The sequence below is a fragment of the Anser anser genome (assembly GCF_964211835.1).
Source record: "Anser anser genome assembly, chromosome: 1".
NCBI classification, from domain to species: domain Eukaryota; kingdom Metazoa; phylum Chordata; class Aves; order Anseriformes; family Anatidae; genus Anser; species Anser anser.
In genome coordinates this window covers 143,124,344-143,144,695 of record NC_139720.1, presented here as the reverse complement: position 1 = coordinate 143,144,695, position 20,352 = coordinate 143,124,344, and the positions used below count along the sequence as shown (strand labels likewise).

At 37.2% G+C, this 20,352-nt stretch overlaps 2 protein-coding genes across 17 annotated transcripts in view; both read right to left on the bottom strand.

The window, feature by feature from the left end:
* LOC310889643 (interleukin-18 receptor 1-like) overlaps nt 1-14,097 on the bottom strand; it is a 47,986-nt gene extending 33,889 nt beyond the window's left edge. Inside the window, exons 1-8 of one of the 12 annotated variants that reach the window (XM_083817445.1) lie at nt 13,577-14,097; nt 12,801-12,968; nt 11,103-11,282; nt 10,490-10,730; nt 9,936-10,006; nt 8,723-8,960; nt 1,824-2,001; nt 378-531 (exon numbers count right to left, since the gene is read on the bottom strand). In XM_083817445.1, the coding sequence (XP_083673571.1) occupies nt 378-531; nt 1,824-2,001; nt 8,723-8,960; nt 9,936-9,984 (619 nt within the window). In that variant the 5' untranslated portion in view covers nt 9,985-10,006; nt 10,490-10,730; nt 11,103-11,282; nt 12,801-12,968; nt 13,577-14,097. The other 11 variants (XM_083817436.1, XM_083817442.1, XM_083817443.1 and 8 more) reach the window with 11 other exon arrangements.
* Nucleotides 14,098-17,929: 3,832 nt separating this feature from the next.
* The window catches only part of IL1RL1 (interleukin 1 receptor like 1), a 29,883-nt gene continuing 27,460 nt past the window's right edge, over nt 17,930-20,352 (bottom strand). For all 5 annotated transcript variants that reach the window (XM_083817578.1, XM_083817582.1, XM_083817579.1 and 2 more), the window contains one exon: nt 17,930-19,617. In XM_083817578.1, the coding sequence (XP_083673704.1) occupies nt 19,271-19,617 (347 nt within the window). In that variant the 3' untranslated portion in view covers nt 17,930-19,270. The remainder of the gene's footprint in view (nt 19,618-20,352) is intronic.

The window sequence follows — 20,352 nt, the reverse complement described above, 5'->3', positions numbered from 1 at the left end:
AATTTTTTGCATGTGCATACGTATACATACACAGTTTACAATGGTTGGAAAGGCTCTCTCACAAAACTCTTAGTAAGTTTGTATGACTTACAGCAACCAATTTTGAAAAAATTACAACCAACTTCAGGGAAGACATACTAAATAAATGTTTCCAAATTGGTAATGTGTAATGTAAACTTCTGCTTTTTATTTTTAAATTATTGCAAAATAGATCAGATTTCCATATCTGATCACCTTTATATATTTATTTATTTATCAAATAAGTATAATTAGGAGATAATGAACCATATCCGTAAACAAATAAGTTTAGCAGGGAATTTTTTCCATAGTAAGGAGAACCAAAAGCACCTTTCAAAGTTTTCAGAAAGTTTTCTTACCTTCTTCTACTACCAGCTTAATTGTACTTGTGCTGTGGTATATCCTTCCATTATGACTGATCAAAATTTTACAGGTATATATACCAGAGTGCTGAACTGTTAAGGTTTTAAAATCCAGTTCCCGTTCTGTTTCATTTTCATAGTTCTTACAGTCCTACAACAATAAATCCAGAAAATATTATTCTGTAGCAAAGATATATTCAAAACCTTAAAAAAGACAAACATTATTTTTGAAATGAATCTTCACCATCACTCTTTTATTTTCTCAATGACATCTACCTGACCCAAAGGAGGGGGGGCCCAGTGTTCAGTCATGGTCATTTAAACACAACCTCTGAATATTCAACCCACTAAAAGTTGAGAGCACTGTAATACGGTTCTTGTCTAAATTACCTTAGATTAAGAAGGGAAAATGGTCACTGGTGGGATCAGGGAATGAACATTTCCTGGATGCATACATTTGTTAACAAGCTCTTGTACAAAAGGCATATGTTACCATCCTTCTTTTATCTCAGCTTCAAGTGTAATATGAAAGCTTTCAAAAATTTCACCCAATCAAAAACCCAAGGATATTTAAGTCTAAGGATGGCTGCTTCACCTGTCTCATACAATATTAGTCATAAAAATATTAGGCATCGATACAGTCAGTCATGAGAGAGGTCAGTCTAAGGCACGCCCCTTTACTGAGGAAAACATATCCATCCATGGTCCTGCCCTCTCAAGGACAAGGAAGGAGGGCTGTGTCAGGCAGAATACAGATGCCAACACTTAAGACACCAAAATCCTTTCCTGAAGATGATTCAACATGTACATGAAGGAATGGTGTCGGTTACTCCAAGCAGGACACCTGCAACCCACGGAGAGGAATAAGGAGCACTGCTCAAGGTGGTGAGTAGGGACAGGGCGGAAGAAACCTAGTCAGGGTGCTTAATCCAATGGCTGAGCACACCAACGCTCAACAGTTACAAAAGCTTATACAGCTATTGTCTATGCCCTGGCAAAAACTGGTCCAAAGAAGACCAATGATTTGCCTAAACTGAACAGAACTATATCTGCTACATTTTGGAAAAAATGTTCAGGAACGGCAAAATTTAAAAGTTTTTCAATTACTTTACAAGCACATGCCAACTGTAAAAGAAATATCTTGGCACTTAATTTAATGTCAGAATAATACTTACATTAACAAAGTAGCTAAATCAGCCAACAGATGTGCACATCGGATCTATTACCATTCCAAACTAACAGTAATTTCTGATTGCAGGTTCATTTTTCTAACAAATCTGAAAGCAGGTAGAAACTTTCTTCTCTGTATCTGTCTAAAGGCTTTTTTCACCAAAAACATGAGAAATTAAAGTATTATAAGATTTGTAGGTGCTTCTAGAAATCTTTATAATTCATTTTTCCTGCAGATGTTTTTGATCTACAGACAATGATTTGAGCAATTACCTTGTACCATGTTACACTGTCATTTTCATTGACAGACAAATCACTGCATTTCAGTGAATGACCCGTTCCAGCATTTTGAATTTCGGTTGTCAAATGATTTTTGTTGAAACAGCTGCTTTTATTCCTTTCAAGCACATTCAAGGTCCACTTCTGAATTGTGAAATTTTGTCTTCCATTGCTATGAAAAAACATTTGTAAAATCAGTGTTAGGAGCTTTTTAAAGGATTGTAGCTCAGTGAGCTATAGAGCAAAACAAAAACAAGTTCTTTAATACATCTGTTATGTAAAAAATACATCATTAATGAACTGATTATTTACATTCCCCTTCACTGCTTTTCCAATTCCAAATGCATTATTTCTCACAATGAAATAGGTTATCCAAACTAAATCATCTATCACAAAACACTTGACAATAAAATTATATCTATGAAATATAACAGTATATTCCATATTTACCAGAACAAAAATTTAACTATCTGTGGCATCAGATATATTTACAAGTGAGAACAAAAGAGTTTTAGTAGCTTAAATCAACATGTGATCTGGCAGGTTTAATCTCTTATGCTAAGGTTTAAAGCAGTAACTAAGAAATATGCATATATATTTTAAACATAAAAAATAAAACAGGCTACTGTGCTATTGTTCAAAAAGTCACATTTTTCATTGTTTGATGCTGTGTAGATAATCACCAATATTTTGGAAATATTTCCAAACTATGCAATTCTCATGAATTAGTTAATCACTTCTGGATTCAAACATGATACTTCTGGATTCAAAGTTGACACTAAGATGAGTGGTGCAGTCAATACAACAGAAGGAAGGGATGCCATCCAAAGGGACCTGGACAAGCCTGAGAACTGGGCCCACATGAACCTAATGAGGTTCAACAAGTGAAAGTGCAAGGTGCTGCACCTGGTTTGGGGCAATCTCAGACATGAGTACAGACTGGGAGAAGAACACATTGAGAGCAGCCCTGCAGAGAAAGACTTGGAGGTTCTGATGGACAAAAAGCTCGACATGAGTTGGCAGTGCGCTCTTGCAGCCCAGAAGGCCAATTGTGTCCTGGGCTGCATCACCAGAGGAGTGGCCAGCAGGGTGAGGGAGGGGATTCTGCCCCTCTGCTCTGCCCTTGTGAGGCCCCACTTAGAGTACCGCGTCCAGGTATGGGGCCCTCAGCACAAGAAGGATGTGGACCTGTTAGAACAGGTCCAGAGGAGGGCCACAAGATTGATTAGAGGGCTGGAGCACCTCTCCTGTGAAGAAAGGCTGAGAGAGCTGGGGATGTTCAGCCTGAAGAAGAGAAGGTTCAGGAGTGACCTCATTGTGGCTTTTCAATGCTTAAAGGGGGGTTATAAAAAAAGACGGAGAGCAACTTCCTTCTTGGGCAGACAATGACAGGATAAGGGGGAATGGCTTTAAACTAAAAGAGAGGAGATTTAGGTTAGATGTTAGTAGGAAATTCTTCATTCAGAGGGTGGTGAGGCACTGTCACAGGTTGCCCAGAGAAGCTGTGGATGCCCCATCCCTGGAGGTGTTCAAGGCCAGGTTGGATGAGGCCCTGAGCAACCTGGTCTAGTGGGTGGCATCCTTATGGCAGGGTATGGGAACTAGATGATCTTCAAGAACCCTTCCAACCCAAGGTGTTCTATGATTCTATGTCTGCCCAAGAAGTCATGTTGGAAGGGATTAATCTCTTTTTCTCTCATTCTCTACTGATCAGAGGTCTACAGTTTAATGGCCACCCCAGGTTGATGGAAAAGCCATGAACTCTTTCTTCTAGAGCATGTTCATCACATCCCATATCTATAAAAAGTCAGGTGAATATGCTCTAAAAATGCCTCTTCTGACTATCTAGAAGCTGAATGTGATCATTCAGGTATCTAATATATTCTATTCACATATTTCCCTAATGACTCAGATTATAGCTGTGAGATATTTCATTGCCAGATATGTCCAAATACATGGCTACAAAGGGAAAAGAACCTGAAGGTGTTTGGGCTTAAATTTGGCAAAGTTAGTCTCACTTTGGCAAAGTTAGGGCTTAAGAGAAAGTAATTTTTCTACCTGTAAATTAATGGGCGAGGTTTTACAATTAATGCCTAAAACTCAGCTCTCATTTTTACTGAACAAACAGGGTCTGACAAAGCAAAAGTAGTAATCACAGAACACTTCCTTCTGGTGTCAGACATGTCTTCATAAATACATTTGAATCTTCCTGCCTCCAAGAAAAGAAAAAGGAATTGCTCCTAGGAGAACTGAAACAAGCAAAGAACTATTTCACTGAAAATGGCTAAGGGACAAAGAGGTTGAAATGGAGGAACAAGTCTGACAAGTGTATCAGCTTTCACACCATTCTCATGTGATATACCTTTTACTGTTAAAAGAGTCAGAAGAACCATTACAACATCACTTATATGATGAATTTAGCTTGAGATTTCTTTTTTTTTTTTCCTTTATGAACTCCCCAAAACAGAATTGCTTTGCTCACCCTCTTCACATTGCAGTCCTTTTTCAGCCTGCAGATTCTTCTTCTCCTTACTCACTGGAAGTATTCATTATTCATAGTTGCAATTGACTATCTAAATCTAAACATGGTGGTTTGGTTTCTTAATCAGTTAACTGCGGTGTCATAAACAGGAAAAACCTTATCAGAACATTTCCATCAGAGATGTATTCACAGTGGGTGGAGTCCTTCTCATCTGTTCTTCAGCAACGCATTTACACATTTAAATTGACCTACACACCACAGTCAGCAGTGGGATAACACTCGGTAACCTCTCAGAGTGCAGTTTACACGACCTATTTTACAAGTTTGTTTTAGGACAAGATAATCTGTGCCCCAGAGAGACTTCTCTCTCCACATGACAATAAAGGTACCTAAGGTAAATAGCTAAGGTGAAGTCATAAATATTAGTTCCAATGAATTTCACCAAGTCTGTGTGCTCTTTTAGACATCACACTTGTATCTGAATAATGCTGGAGATGCAATTATGGATCTGGCCATAAAATAAATATAAGTTTAGCACCTAGATTCAGTAAATGGAAGAAAATGATCAATAAAGCCACATGCTCTCCTCAGCACCATCACTCCATAGAGGCTTTTTTCTGTCATTATTTTAGTGAAATCACTTCAACAAATATGAGGATTTCAGCCAAAGTGGATCACGATATTCTAGCTGACGAGACAAACTCTGGCAAGGACCGACTCTCTGGAAGGTGACAAAAACATACCTATGCAAAACTGAGATGAATTTGGCTTATATAATTTCTACTTGTCTGCAATATACATGATTTTCTACACCACCAACAAAAAATACATTACATTGTATTGCTTAAACTGCTAGTGTCTGAGCTGTTATATTCCTGTCTCAGTCTTCACTTGCTGCAATTCTTTAGGGATACTTTTGGGGCTACAAAACTGGCTGCTGGCTTAACAGCCTTTCAGCTTCACTCATAAAACCCAGCAAGAAGGAACAACAAAAAATAGCTTGACTCAGGAGAGATTACAAGGAAGTGAAAGCCCTTAGAGCATATAATCTGAGTTTACCATAAAGACTGCATACATATCCAATTCTGCCATCCCTTAGTTACTTCACTGCACAAACTCAGTGCTGTATTTCTATCTACATCAAGAAAGTGACAATCAGCCTTCCAGTGCACAATATTATGGTTCTCTCTATTTCAAGTTCACAAACACGGAGCAGCAAGATTTTCAAGTTCACAAATACAGAGCAGCAAGATGACCTGCTTTTTTTTGGTTGGTTGATTGTTTTGGTTTATGGTTTTTTTTTTTTTTTTTTTTTTGGACAACCACAGGATATGGGTTATGAAAACCCATATAAATTAGAAATCCTGCCAAATATGTGTGACAGTTTTTCTTCTTACCACCCCCACACCAAATACATACGAAATCCTTCATTTTAAAGATTTTTTGCTGAACATGCACACACTCAGGCTTTCAGGTGAAGTCTATTAATTCCTGAAATAACGGCTGAAGTCTACTCTACTAAGCAATGTGAAAACACATCAAAATATGCATCTTTGGCTATACATGCTATGTCTCAGCAAAATACTTCTACTTTAACTGTAAAAATTCTTATTCTTCTTTAAGTCAAAAATATAAATAAGTGGATAATACATTATACATCATTACATCATTTTCACCTCTTTCTTGTTGCACATTGTCAGTTGCAACATAGCAGGAAAAAATAGTTTGCAAAATCTGTCAGTGCTGTGTTGTCATACACTTCCTGAAAATCTGCAGTAAATTGGATTGACACTTTGTTCACTAAAACTGCTTAAGCAGCTAAAAAAATAATAATTCCTATATTGTTTACAAATTATCATATATAAATTAAATACTTGAAAATAAAATATATAAACAAAACTATCTTAGAATGTCTACTTTAAAACAAAAGCCTATTATAAATGCTCTGAAACAAAACAATCTCCATTCTGTCAGTCTTACTAAGTCTTAAACCAATTCATTAGTCCACAATATTTTCCTCTCCATAGAGTCTAATAAAATTCCTCCTTCACTGCAGGAAACTGATTCTGAAAATAATCTTCTATATTTGCTGAAATGTAACAGCTTTAATATGTTTGCCAACAGTGGGAACCAACAGATAAAATAATCCCCAAATCCCATGAAAATCCCCCCCCCAAAAAAAAAAAAAAAAACACTTATACATATTATTCCAATGGCCTTCATTCTGCATTCTGATCCTTAAAAAAAAAAAAAAAAAAAAAAAAGATATCCTTATAGGTCTAACAGAAAGATATTCTAAATAAATAAATAAATAAATATTGTTTCGGGCTGGTCAAAATACTTTATTTCAGAAACTTTTATCTTAATAAAAGTCCCTTTTTTCAAAACACATTTTTATAAGATAGTATCATAATATAGTGTCTTAGAAAATGAAAATAGAGTTTCATAACTGAAAATCAAAACTCTTAATTGCATATGAATACTTTGATAAAATCAAAAACTTTCTTTTTTTTCTGTTTCTTGCTTAGACGAATCAGGAAATCAAAGCATTTCACAAAGGATCAGACATTTTTGTGTTTTCTAACAACTAATCATTTTAAGAAACTTTATCCTAATATTTTTACTTGGGGTCTTTTTCCCTCATCTCCTTCTTCTAAATATAAGACTTTTTCCCTCAATATTGAGTTTATATTTTTATCATATTAGTTTTATATAGTTCTTGTAATTTACTGTATATTTACTACCATTATTCCAAATTCTCAAAAAAAATCACAAAACCACAAGTATTGTGAATTAAGGTTAGGGTTATCACAGCTTTCCTCTGCTGTGCCTTTTTTTTAGACTTGTTATGATAACCTCCTTTTGTAGCCTGGTGATTCAGATATGCTCCTTGCTCCATGTCAGAGCGTGCATTTTATCCTGTTATTTAGGTGCTGGCAGTAGAGTGAGTTTTCAGATTTAATAACTTTTTATCACCTTATTTAGTGAAGTCACTATATGGATGACTGCTCAAGGCCATCAATAACGTAATAAAGCTTTAATGCCAAGTTCAGACTTGATATGAAATGTATAGGTCCATGATAACCCACAAGCCTATTATCTAACCCCAAAGTACCACAGTTAGGCAGCTGACTTCACCTCTGCTAATTTAGACGGATCTGTACCCAATAATATGCTAAATCTGTACTACATTGCAGAACAAAGTGGCCAGACTACCACAGTCATCACCCCCAAGGCCAATTCTGTTAATATCATGTTCAACATACATTAGGAAATTTTTTCTCAAGCTTTATTTACTAATTGGAGAAAGACTGACCTGCCATTAATAAGAAATCACATACAACTAAAAGAAATATTCATGTGTGTCTTTGCTCTACCAGTAGGCTTTTCTTTTATAGCATTCAGCATTTCAGATACGGTGACTCATTACTTTTAAAAATAAAATCAATACAACAATAATGATACATGGAAAAATATACCATGAGGTTTTCAGTTTCTAACTTGAACATTAACTAGGTAACAGATTAACAATTGAAGTCTAACTTAAAACTATATACTATCAAAATTGTGTATGCTATGTTGCTGGAGAAGTGTGGATAGCATTTTACAGTATATGAAGTCCCATAACAGCCAATAACCTTTATGAACCAGGCAAGAACCTTAAAAATATTACCTCAAGAACAGGACAAATCATTACATGAGAAATAATTTGTTTAAAATGAATTGTTACTTCAAATGTAAATCCTGAATTACAGTTGTGGTGCAAGTTCATCATAAAAACTTCGTACAACAAAACTTTGATATAGTCTTTCTGTCATTCCTCATGATCAAATGGGGAATACCACCATCAGTTGAAGCCCATCCTTATTTCCGCTTTTGCCTCGTGACGTTCTGTGGTGGTAAGGAATCAAATACAATGATTTCATTTGTTCTTTGAACAGCTCCAAGCATGCCAGGCTGCGCAAAGAAACCAGAGTTCAGCTATGTCACCATTACCTTACTACATTTGATTTACTTGGCAGGCCTCACTAAGTGAGTTCCACTCAATGGAGTAAGGAAGAACAGGTCTGGTTGAGAGGACAAGCAAATGTTTCCTTCTACTTGGCCATTGACAGAAGGGTTGCCTATCTGTCATTGTGCTTAGAGAATCAGCCATGAAACAGCAGAAATGCCACCTGCTTTATCAAAAGTTTACAGAACCTTTAAAAGGCTGTATCAGCCTGTAGAAATATGTATGTATTATGGGTCTGTCTGGGTGGTTATTGTGAAATGACGTGGAAAGTGACACCATAATTGATGTAGTTCCCTGAACTTCCTTTGTATAAACGCCACGAATAAGACAAAGACCAAGACCATCTTTATAGACAACTTAAAGGGCAGGATGTTGTTCATCCACTTCCTATGTACCCACCTGTGAGTGACAGAGTAATTCCCAGAGTCGCTGAGTTCAGCTGGCCAAAACTCCAGAAAATTCATTTGGGAAATAATTCTCTGTGTTTCCTTTATCAGCTTCTGCCTTCCAGCATTTTCTTTGTACCAGTTTATTGTGTATCCTTCTGTCTCAAAATGTAGCATCGACTCAGGAAAACAAAGGAAAAAATATTCCCCTTCTAGTACATCAATGGAGGCACGAAGGGGACACAACTTCTCTTCAGAAAAAAAAAAAAAAAAGGAAAAAAAGGCTCGATACTCTTTCATAAAATGCCATTAGCCTGACTTTAAAGTGACTTGCTGTGGAGTAGGTCTTTTATAAAGTTACTTTCTTTTAGCAAAGTAGTTTGGCAGTATTTATTTGTTCCAGCAAAATTTATTTCAGTCTGAGACCTCAGTTGTCCAAGTTTTCATTCTACCTTACCCAAGCAAAACTAGAAGGTATAGAAAGATAAAAAATGGACATTTCCCTAAGATTCTTTCATGTGGGTCCATAAGTGTACAAATCCAATGAGCACAGTCGGTAGAACTTTATAAAAAAGCAGCTGTCACAAATGGAAGGGGGGAAGGAAAATGTATTGACTTGACAAAGGTGGCTAATCCTCAGAACTGATCAACTGCCATAAAAGCAGAGATCCTATGAATTAACATGTACATTTTCTTCTTAATTAAAACTAAATCGTTACATGGTAAGATTTCTTAAAAACTTCATATATTTTTAGAAAATTTCCCTTGGAACAAGGTTCTATGTGAAAAATTTAGCCTCAAAGTCTGCTTTTTTAATCAAATTTTCTAAATGTACCATTACGCGTGGAAGTCATATAAAATACAGAAAAGGAAACATGGTCTAGTGCAAATATTCAAGAACAAAATATGCCTTCAGTCTCTTTGTCCTAGAGATTATCTCTCTTTAGCAACCATTCTGACTACGCTTCTTAATGTCTCAAAAAGAATCGTGATCACTATTTTTCTTGCTGTGGCTCTCCATATAGCCATGCTCCCATACAACATAATCAGGTGTTTCCACATAGCAACTCGGTTCTATTTATTTAATAATTTTTTTACTTTGGACCAAATTTTCCAAGTCTGGAACTGGTCTAAAGTTTCACCACTCTGAGCAACTGTCAAGAAGGTGTCATATATTTGGCAAATATTTTAAAGGTTCTATGGCTGAAATGAGGATTTATACTTACCCGTGGCAGATTCAGTGATAAACATTACTAAAAATATCATCAGAGTCATTTCCTTGAGTTAATTCTCACTTCTCCAGAAAAAAAAAAAAAAAAAAAGTGATTTTTTCTTGGTTCTGAAAGCCTAAGAAAAACAGATTCACAGATCATCACAAGTGCAGTGAAATAGACCACTCTGAGCACTGAGAGCAGTATTACTAATGCCTGTTACTGAAGAAGGCTTTCCAACTGGGAAGTTACTCGTTTTTATTTTACCAGGTATTTTTATGTGCCAGGCAACATATCTATATTTTCTTTGGCAAGTTTTATTCCAAATTCAGAAAGCAATGCACACACACACACACACCAATAATAGTACTAGCAGGTGTTTTTTTCTGCTTTTCTTAAATAAGAAAACAGCTCTGATTGGGTGGGCTATTTTTTTGTTTCACTCCAGTGGATTTTGTACGGTCTTCTCCCTCCATTTTCATGTTCACTAGAGGCCCTTTGTACTCCTGAGTAAACTGACAATCATATAGAAGCATCTAGACTTAGATCCCAAGCCAGTGAACACCTACCAGTGAGCAGGACAGTGCTTTTTCTTCTCCACAAACAGTATGATCTTTGCAGGACTGGACCTTAAAGAAACACAGCTAACAGAATCTTCCGTTGCACTTCAGGAGAACAGCAGAATGTGGATGGATCAGACATCTTGGTGTCTAATTTTATCCTGTTGGAAAACAATGAGGTCTACAATTTTGCCTCACGTTTTCACCTACGGAACAGATAAGTACCAGTTGACAGTGTTCTTGTTCCCATCTAGGGGGAGAAGATAAAGAAACTCATTTTCAATTGTTCTTTCAAAGACAAACGCGAAACTTTACTAAATAAAACCAGTGTGGAGTATCTCTTCTGAGATTCGTCTGAACAGCAGGTTAACAACCAAGTGCAGAGCCAATCCTAAAACCGTGCCTCAGTTTTGCTAACAAGACAGACAGCTTAGATGCATGATAACCTGAGCTCAGCCAAGACAGATGTCCTTACTCAGACACTTACCTGAACGTGAATATACAAATAGGACACATACTTAAAAGAGATATTTCACGGAGAGCTGTCCAAAGTAATCTCTTTTAGCATTCCCTTTCTTTGGTTTTACTACATAAAACTTGCAATTTGAGAAGACATACTTACTGTTGTAAGACACCTGCCTGAGATTTATGATTAGAAACTTCCTGCGATACAAAACAGCAGCAGGCTGAAGTAGGCTATTGCATTTCAAGCAATATTCCAGAATGACAGCAAGGTGTGTAGCTCCTCTCCCTCTCTTATTCTCTCCAATTCATTACAAGTGTGCCACCACCCCATAAATGACTGTAAGAAGATGAAAGAACTGTTTCACATCCCCTTTTTCAGACTGACTGGTAGACAGACCTCAGTTTTGAAAGCAGCTAAAGAAGCAACTTTAAGGGACCATTAGTAAACTCCTCAGACCTGGTTTCGGTTCACTTCTACACATGGAGATTCAAACTGCTACACTTTACAGGGAAAGAAGGCCCTATGTCTCTGTTTTCATTTCTTGAATTTACTTTACTAGCACATCCAGAAGAAGTACAACTGCTACAGACCATGAAACTACGATCCGCTACATAAGGATAAAATTACATAGCATCAGATGTTAATTCTAAATCCCATTCCTTGTTGGCACATCACATCAGCACAAAATGGATATTTCAGTGAATGCAGAGCAAAGCCCTTGATTCTTTGAATAGGGATTAAAGAACAAAGTCTTACGCAAGCTACTTAGTGATAGCCAGGTTTGAGATTGGTGTGTACAAATAAACAAGCAAAACACACAGCCTTAGTCTTACTCTCACACTGCTATTGAACCTGATCAATTTGTTTGAAATTGTTCTACTCCAGGCTAGCAGTATTTACACTTGAGCAATATGGTTTGCAGTATTCTTCAATGAAATACCAGGAGGGAAAACGTATAGTTTTTGGTGAAATTCAACTACTATAAAGATATTCTTCAAGGATTGGAATAAGATCTTTTGTTATCAAAAAGAAATGGGGAGATAATTTGAAAGGCAAAGATTCTCTGTCTCTGAAGGAATACAAAAATATTCAATGGACAAAATGCTAAGGCAATAGCAGCGAATGACAGTTTCAAAGACAAAAGTAAAATAAAAGTTGTCTATTAGTCGTCTAAAGTGTCAATAGCTTTAAGCATGTTTTTCACATTTCATACATGCTTAAAGCTACAGTTGAATTTTTAATTATTGTTTCCTAAAAGTCATTATGCCATTGTGAATCCAACAAAATCTTAAAACAAACTGAATATTTTAAATTCTACAAACTGCATTAATGATATCTCACAAAGTAGACAACTGAGTGCGTTTAATGATCATTAACTTTGTTAGGAAATTCCTCATTTTCCTGGAATGACCAGGGGACTTCTGAATGAAAGGGTGCTGATACTCTTAAGTGATCTTCAGTTTGGTCAAATCACTCATTTTGATCAACTCTTTTGGAAACCCGAATTTCTACCCAAAGGGTTGTGACTTCTTTTTTTATAAAGAAAAAAAAAAAAAAAGAATAAAAAAATCAGGTTCTTCTGAACCTCAGATTGTTTGAACAAATGTTTTGGGGTCAAGTGAGGAAACCACTGATCTTACATCTTTAAGGATGGCTTCTTGTCAACTTAAGTCTTTTTCAAGTATGACTTTAAATATGCCACAAGTCAAATAAGATTCATGCAGAAAAGCAAAAAAGATCTAGCAAACAGTTGTCTTAACCTTAGTAGGTCTAAGCACTTTTCAGCCAGGATTTCTAGTTATTGGTTAAAATGAAAATTTGCCTACGTTTCAAACAACATAAGTGTTTACTTACCATGCAGGTTTTGTCAGGTTGAAAGTAGATGCAGAGGTAATCTTTCAAACTGCAGACAGTCACAACTTGTACTCAAGAATCTTCTGAACCTTCATTCATCACAGAAACAGAGAGCGATCACTCTCAGTAAGCGAGTCAATGCAAAGACAGCTCAGTCTGAAAAACCTCCTGAAAAAGCAAGAGCAGAATTTGTCACTTTGAACTGTTGACTGCAGGGAGGAAAATGGAAAAGGTAGAAGTGAGAAATGTACTTTTACAAGTACTGATTGGAAAAGTATAGCAAACGATGAATATTAACTTTTCTAAATGAGGCATTTGAGGGCTGACATATAAATGGTTTAGGAATCTTTTTATTATTTATTTATTTATATATATATTTTTTTCTCTTCATGCCCCAAAGCTACCTAGGGGAGAAGGAAAGGGCCAGGGCAGCCTGGGGAGGGGGGAGACCCTGTAGTGCCAGTAAGGGGCTGCTTAACGTAATAAGCCCTTTCAAGGGCTAAATTATACTAAATTATTATAAGGAAGAAGCACGTCAAGGTCCCGGGGGGAGGGGGGGGGCGGGCCGGGGGGGCCGTAGGGGTGACAAGCAGTGCTGGGGACGACGGCGGGGCGATGCTGGAGCCCCCCAGTGCGCACATCCCCACGCAGAGATGCGGCCAGAGGCTCCCCCGAGGTGCGTGGGGTGGGGGGAACAGGGGCTGCCCCTCCTGGCCCTCGCCCCCCAAACCCCGCCGCCCTTCCCCTGCCCTCCTCTCGCCACCCCCAGACCCTACCTGGCTCTGCCGGAGCCGCTCAGCACCGCTCAGCGCCGCGCCGGACGGGTTGGAAGGGGCGGGCAGCAGCGGGGGGTTCTTCCCTCTCACAACGTTCGTGGGAGGAAAGGGCACAAGAAAGTGATGGCTTTGGTATTCGTAATCGAAACGCCGCTTCCTCTGCTCTTCTGCTGAACGCTGGCGGCGGGACGCCTTTCCAAGAAGCGTGATGGAAGTAGGATGGAGCTTTAAGGACGTAAGCTAAATACATATTACGCTAAAAAAGGCATCTTTTTATTTCTGCTACAAATTCCATCCCCCCTCGCTGGCCGTATTGAGGATGGATGCTGAAAAGCTGATACGCTGCAAAGATTTATTTTTAAAAAAAAAAAAAAAAAAAGCAAACCTCACAAATTATGACCTGCAACAAAAGAGAAAAGGCAAAACACGCAATCCTATAAAAGATCTACTGACACATGGATCTGATTCTTTGGATTTCACTGCTGTCTTTTCTGTGCTAGCATCCGCTTTTGGGGGTAGAGTGATGCAAGGTTTCAAGACACAGAACATTTTATAATTCCATTGTTGTGAAAGGGGTGTGGGTAGTTACCTCTAAAGAAACCCTTGTGCCACCAGCTGGCCGGTTTTAAACCAGATTTTGGTCTATTGGAACTGCGGTTCCATCAAGGATTTCTGACAGCAGCGTTTCCTGTTTAAGTGCTGTTCCAGCGTAAATGAACGTTTGACACTGCTTTCTTCACACAGATTTATTCGATACTTACTGTGCAATGACTCATTACACTTGTAAATGAAGTTATTTTGATAGCAGCAGAAAAGTTTTCATCCCCTCAGAATTTCTTTTATTTCCAGGGGTGTCGGAACTGGATGGTTTTTAAGGCCCCTTCCAACTGAAACCATTCTGTAGTTCTATGGTTCGGCTTCAGAAACTTGTGTGGTGACAGCCACCCTTTTTTTCTTTTTCCCCTTTTTTTTTCCTTCTTTTTTTTCCTTTTTAGTTTTTTCTTTTTCACCCAGGACAGAATTTCCCAGTAACAACAGGAGATGTCACTTTGGAGGTGAAATGAGCAAACTGCACTAAAAAAGGATGGGATTCCACAGAGCCGGCAGTTTTCATATTTTGCTGCTGAGGTGAAGCAAAGAAACCCCGGAGAGTTTCACTGCCTCTCCTCATTTGTTTCCCTCATCACAGATTTAAACAATATGCATATAAACACTATCAGACTGTTTGCTAATGTAAATCAGTGCAACTTTAGGAAAGTCAGCTGAGAATCTGAACTAGTGTAACTACTTTTAAAATGTGCACAAGGTGCTTCACAGCGTTTATTGTTCTTATGTGGTTGATTCTAAAACATATATATAATGCATATATTCTAAAGATGACAATGATTTTACATGAGTCTGAAAGCAATTTAGCAGACAACAAATAAACTGTATAGTCAAATATCATCAGTTACTTACTTTGACGAGCTAAGCCTTGATAATGACAGTTTGGAAACAGCTATTCTGTTTCATTCGCTCTTTCACAACAATATTTTCCATTAGTTGTTCTCATATTCATTTGCTTTTATATCCTTTTAAAATGCTCTTAAGCTTCTGAACTTTCAGCTGCATTGCAGAAAGCACCGTGTTCAATTATCCCTTTCAACTAATGTCATAGCTCGCTCTGAGATGTATGAATGTACACAGATGGAATCAAGTTTACAATTTTTAGCTCAGAATAATACAAGTTTTAATGGAGAAGTAATAGCCTTGTAATAGGGATGTAACTCAATAATGAAAACAACTGCTGCTCAGCGTGTCACCCTGCTCATGATGAAAGTGCCATGATGACAATGGAAACACACACTAATATTGAAAACAGTTGTTTTTTTTTCTGTGAAGCTTGGACTACCTGACCAATCAGCTGTGGAAGACCAGTTACTTCTCACAGTTTTTCATATCTTACTTTTCCATCCACCATACATAACACAGAGGTGCTAAATGACAACCTGAACTGTGAAACTGTTTCCGTCATAAATAGCAACACATCCAGCTCTTGTCATCACAGTCTGTGTTCTCTGAGTCTATCTGGTCTTTCTAAATCTACCTCTGATATATCTGCATACCAGCCACATTAATTCTTAGCTGACATTAAGTTATATTCCATCATTTTTCAGCATTATCTATCCCTGATGTCAAAAAAGCAGGTTCCCAACTGATATCATGTCTGTAGGACCCTCATAAGATTTTCAGAAGCACTGGAATATTCAGGTTGCACGTTTTGCAAACTTTCCTCCATATCATACCATCACAGAGTAATTCAGGTTGTAAGGGACCTCTGGAGGTCACCAGGTCTGGACAATGCTCTCAGACACCTGATTATTATTATTAATTTTTTGGGGGGCAAGGGGATGGTGGTGATGGTGGTCTTGTGTGGAGCCAGGAGTTGGACTTGACGAACCTTGGGATTACAATCTGGTCCAACTGCATTTCTCAGGCATGGCCATCTAGAGCAGGTTGCCCAGGACAGAGTATCTCAAAGAAGGGAGACACCACAACCTCTCCGGGTAACCTGTGTCAGTGCTCAGTAACCACAAAATTATTGTACTTCATATTAGCAGGAACTAGTTTTCATACCATGGAAGTCAAACCAGGAGCTTCACCACTGACATCAAGAGGTTTACAAAGTCAGTGCTCATTCCTGACTCTTCAGTATTTCCTTGTTGCCAGCAATACACAATACACTTGTCAAATATGAAGTATCCAGAAAGCGGTTATATGCCACAAAGACACTTTTGTTTCTTCACAGTATATTATAAGAAATTCAACACTGGATTCTCAGTGTCAGATTCTGAGATGCTCTTCACAGATATGGGTGTCAGGAAATTATAGCAGTATGCAGGTTCTGAAATTTTCACTGTGGTTATTTCTAATGGCATTCTTAAATTAATTTATTTCTAGTTGGCCACAATCATTTGATAGGTGTTCATCCACTAGATGGCACGCTGACTCTTCTCTACTACATGAAAGCAAACACCCTGATTCATTTTTTCAATGGTACAAAAAATTGGGGAGCACAGAACAGAAGTCAAAAAGTATTAAACATCTAGGTGAAGTTCTAATTATGCCACAAAACTATTTTTGTTCTGTGTAGTTTAAGTTTTAACCATCCAAACTGAGTATTTTATAAGCTTTTTACAGTGAAATAAGAGATTTTGACACAGGGCAGAATTCTCTTTTGTTATTCCATTAAAGCAGGTAGCCTGGTGTAATTTTTGTGTATCCAACACAGTATGAAATAAAAAATGCCAATTTTCATTTCATGTTTTTGAAAATTTAGCTATTTTTTAAGCTGCTTATGTTGTAAAAATAGACCACCAGTCTTTTTGTACTGCTTCTTTGACATTACAAATGTGAAAATAGTTATAAATAGATGTTAATTTGAGTGTGTATCTCCAATTTCTGTACTAATCACCAAAGAATATAAAGGTAATCGACAACTTCTGCATTTCTCTGTCATTACTGCAGTCACATATTCACCCCTAGGCTTGGTAAAAGGTCTTTGCCACTCTCAGAATTTACCCCTTTTCTTTCTGTCAAGGCTATACTGTTCACTATTGACAAACCACATTAAGAGTTCTCAGGCATTTTTGGTATTTTTTTTCTTTTTATTTTTTTGTCCTTTGTTGGCCATGAGGCTTGGTGCAAAAAGATTGCCCCTACAAGATCTATTTAGTGGGTCTGTTTTTCACCATCCAAACCACAGGCCTGAAGTCAACAACTGAAGACAAGTCAATGAGATATCCCCAGATTTCAGAATAATCCAGTTATTTGTAGTCCCCCTGCATTTCCTCATCATACCTTCTCCTCCACAACTCTTTTCCAAGTTCAAAATTCACCCCAGAATTTGTTTCCAAGATAGATACCTGGTTATTATCCTGTCTTTCTCATAAGTGCCTACTACAAAATCTCTATTAAAAAATCATCTTGTAATAGTATTGAAAGTGTATATTTTGTCTTGATCAGAAATTCCTATGAAAAATCTTCATAGTGAAAACCAACAGGCTTTCCTGCTTTTATACATGACTTAGTATTAGTGTTCTTTTTGTGAAAGTTCTTACCATAAGAACTATCAAAAACCCAGTTGGGTCTGTAATAAAACAAATCTCTTATGTTGACACAAATACGTTTTGTGGATCTTCCTAAAATGGTGAAGGAGAACTAGAGGGCCCTTTAGGAATGGGTCCCAGTACTGCAGATGGTTTAGTAAGGCAGTAATAAAATGCAGCATTATATGTTTTACAGTTGTGGTGCAGTGAGTGATGACTTCACTTTCACCAGCATTTGAAAATATAATAAATCAATGAAAAGCTCTTTAGTTTGACATAGACCTTTATTTCACATTGAAAGAAAAATCTATACATGTATTTCATACATGTTCTTCCTATTCCAAATAGCCATCCATAAGTCTGAGGTTTCATATTCAATAAAAATCTACAATGTACAATAAAAGCACTTGGTAACATTAGATATTCTGCATCTGATTTTCTCTTTTCAAGTCCATCTCTGTAGCTGATCTGAAGTTCAAAAACTAACCTTTGCTGACTGTAAGAAAATTCCTGTTTTTAGAACCTAAAAAGATTAAATTTCCCAAGGATATATGCACTAGAACATGCTTTGATCATGCACCCCTGCACTCAGAGGGGATTTTACTCTGACCTTTGCATCTCAGGCTATTCTCTGTCAGAACAAAGTAAAACCAGGCATAATATCAAAGCAGGAATAAATAAAAAAATGGGTACTGGAAGTTATAAAATTGCAGTAAGTCTCTATTTTTTTCAGTAGCTTAAAGGAATGCTAGCCATGTACAATATATATATATATATTTATATAACGTAAATTTTAAAATGTTATTTGTATCAGGCAGTAGTAGTAACAGTATGGTCTATCATGCCTGAAAGATTTAAAATACTACTAGCTATAAGAATTTATATATGTGTATCTTTAATCTCAAAATCACTTTCTAATAGCTCTATAATTTCCCCTTTTATGAGATTTATTTATGTATACATAAATGTATTTATGTATATATAAATGCATATATATGTCAGTCAATCAGTATGTATGCATGTTCCTTAACACTGCATTTTTTAAAAATGCTCTACTCATATTAGTCTCAAAAGAGCTTTTACTGAAGCATCCCTACTAAGGAAAATAAAATTTTGTGATAGAAATATGACTATTGAAGCACAAACAAACACATGGTGGATAAAATGAAGAAAACTGCAACATCATGCTTTCTAGTCAAGTAATGTAGAAGGTGTTTATGTTTGATCAACCACATTAGAAAGGTAAAGTAAACCTGCAGAATATTCAACTATTCGGAATCAAAACTTTCAGTTATATATCCAAGTACATATGGGAAGAGTAGAGGTAGGTTTGTTTCCAATGATACGCAAAATTTTGTACACCATCTGGAATAATTCATTTGCAGAATTCTCAAAGCTCCACAGACTTCCCTCAGCCCCAAAGACCTTCCTCCATCAGTTTACTTTATCACTACTCAATTGAAGGACTTAAAAAAAAAAAAAAAAAAGTGAAAAAAAATGCAGCCAGACATCCAAACTGCAAAATAATGTTCCTACTGAAAGCAAAAGAAGCTGCAGGTATATGGTTTGACCTGACAGCATACTAGAGCTTTCTTAGACAGACTGTTCATCCAGCATTAACTGAGCATGCCGACCTGAGTCTCAGTGGCATAAGGTACCTCACACGTTTCCAGAACTTAGAATTGGATGACTGTGGGTGCACAGTGTGTTGCTCTTTCCATTTGACAGTACCTTGTTTCTTGATGATATATTTAAGAGATTCTTGAAGAGTCTCATACGTCTCCATCATCTCCATTTCCAGCAGGATCACCTTTGTATTGTTTTGAATGAGGGCATTGTATAAAGCAACATGTTGATCATAAGCGAATTCTTTACAATTAAGCAGCTGGTGTGTTAGAAGGATGATCAGCCGTCTGCTCTTCTGTATCCTCTTCTCAATTGCACTGGCTTTATCTAGCAATGCACAAGAAAATGGTGAGACTGAAATTTCTTTTATAGACTCTTTTGTGCATAGGCATTTCACTTCCATTGCTTTTCAACCAGAAGAAACCTGTCTAACTTCAGTCAGATACAGTTTATTCATTAGAAAAAGAGCTTAAAAAACTCACAGTAATCAGTTTCCTTTCAGATGTTTTCTTTAGCTGAAATCTTAATATTTTCACTGCTGTTAGGAATTGTTAGGAATTTCTAATCCACAGGTCAAGCTCAGTAGATCTGTATTACATCAAATTTGTGCTTGGTCAATAATTTGCATGTAAGGAATCATATTCTTTCAGTTTAGTGCTCTAAAAAACAATCCTTCAGTACTTACCCATGAAAAATAGTCATTTGGAGCCATTTGGGTGACTTACTTCTAAGAGGCTTATTTTCCCGTACAGGGAATGCTAATACTTCTGTATTACTTCTATAGCGTGCTAATTTATACGTTAACCCAACAGGACTGGATCCAGACTTGCAGGGCATCTGATCACCACCATGACTAAAGGTGTTCTTCTTTCCCACTGAAAAGCTGTTAGGGACAGTTCATTAACCACAGCTGGGACTGTGATGTCGGCTGTGTTGTACCTATGAAACTCAAGCTCTGGGCCAGCTCAGAAAGCTCCACATCTAGGATCTGCTTTTCTCAATGGCCTGCTGTCCATGAGAAGAACCCTGCAGATGAGTACCTATCTGGTGAAATACTTGTCC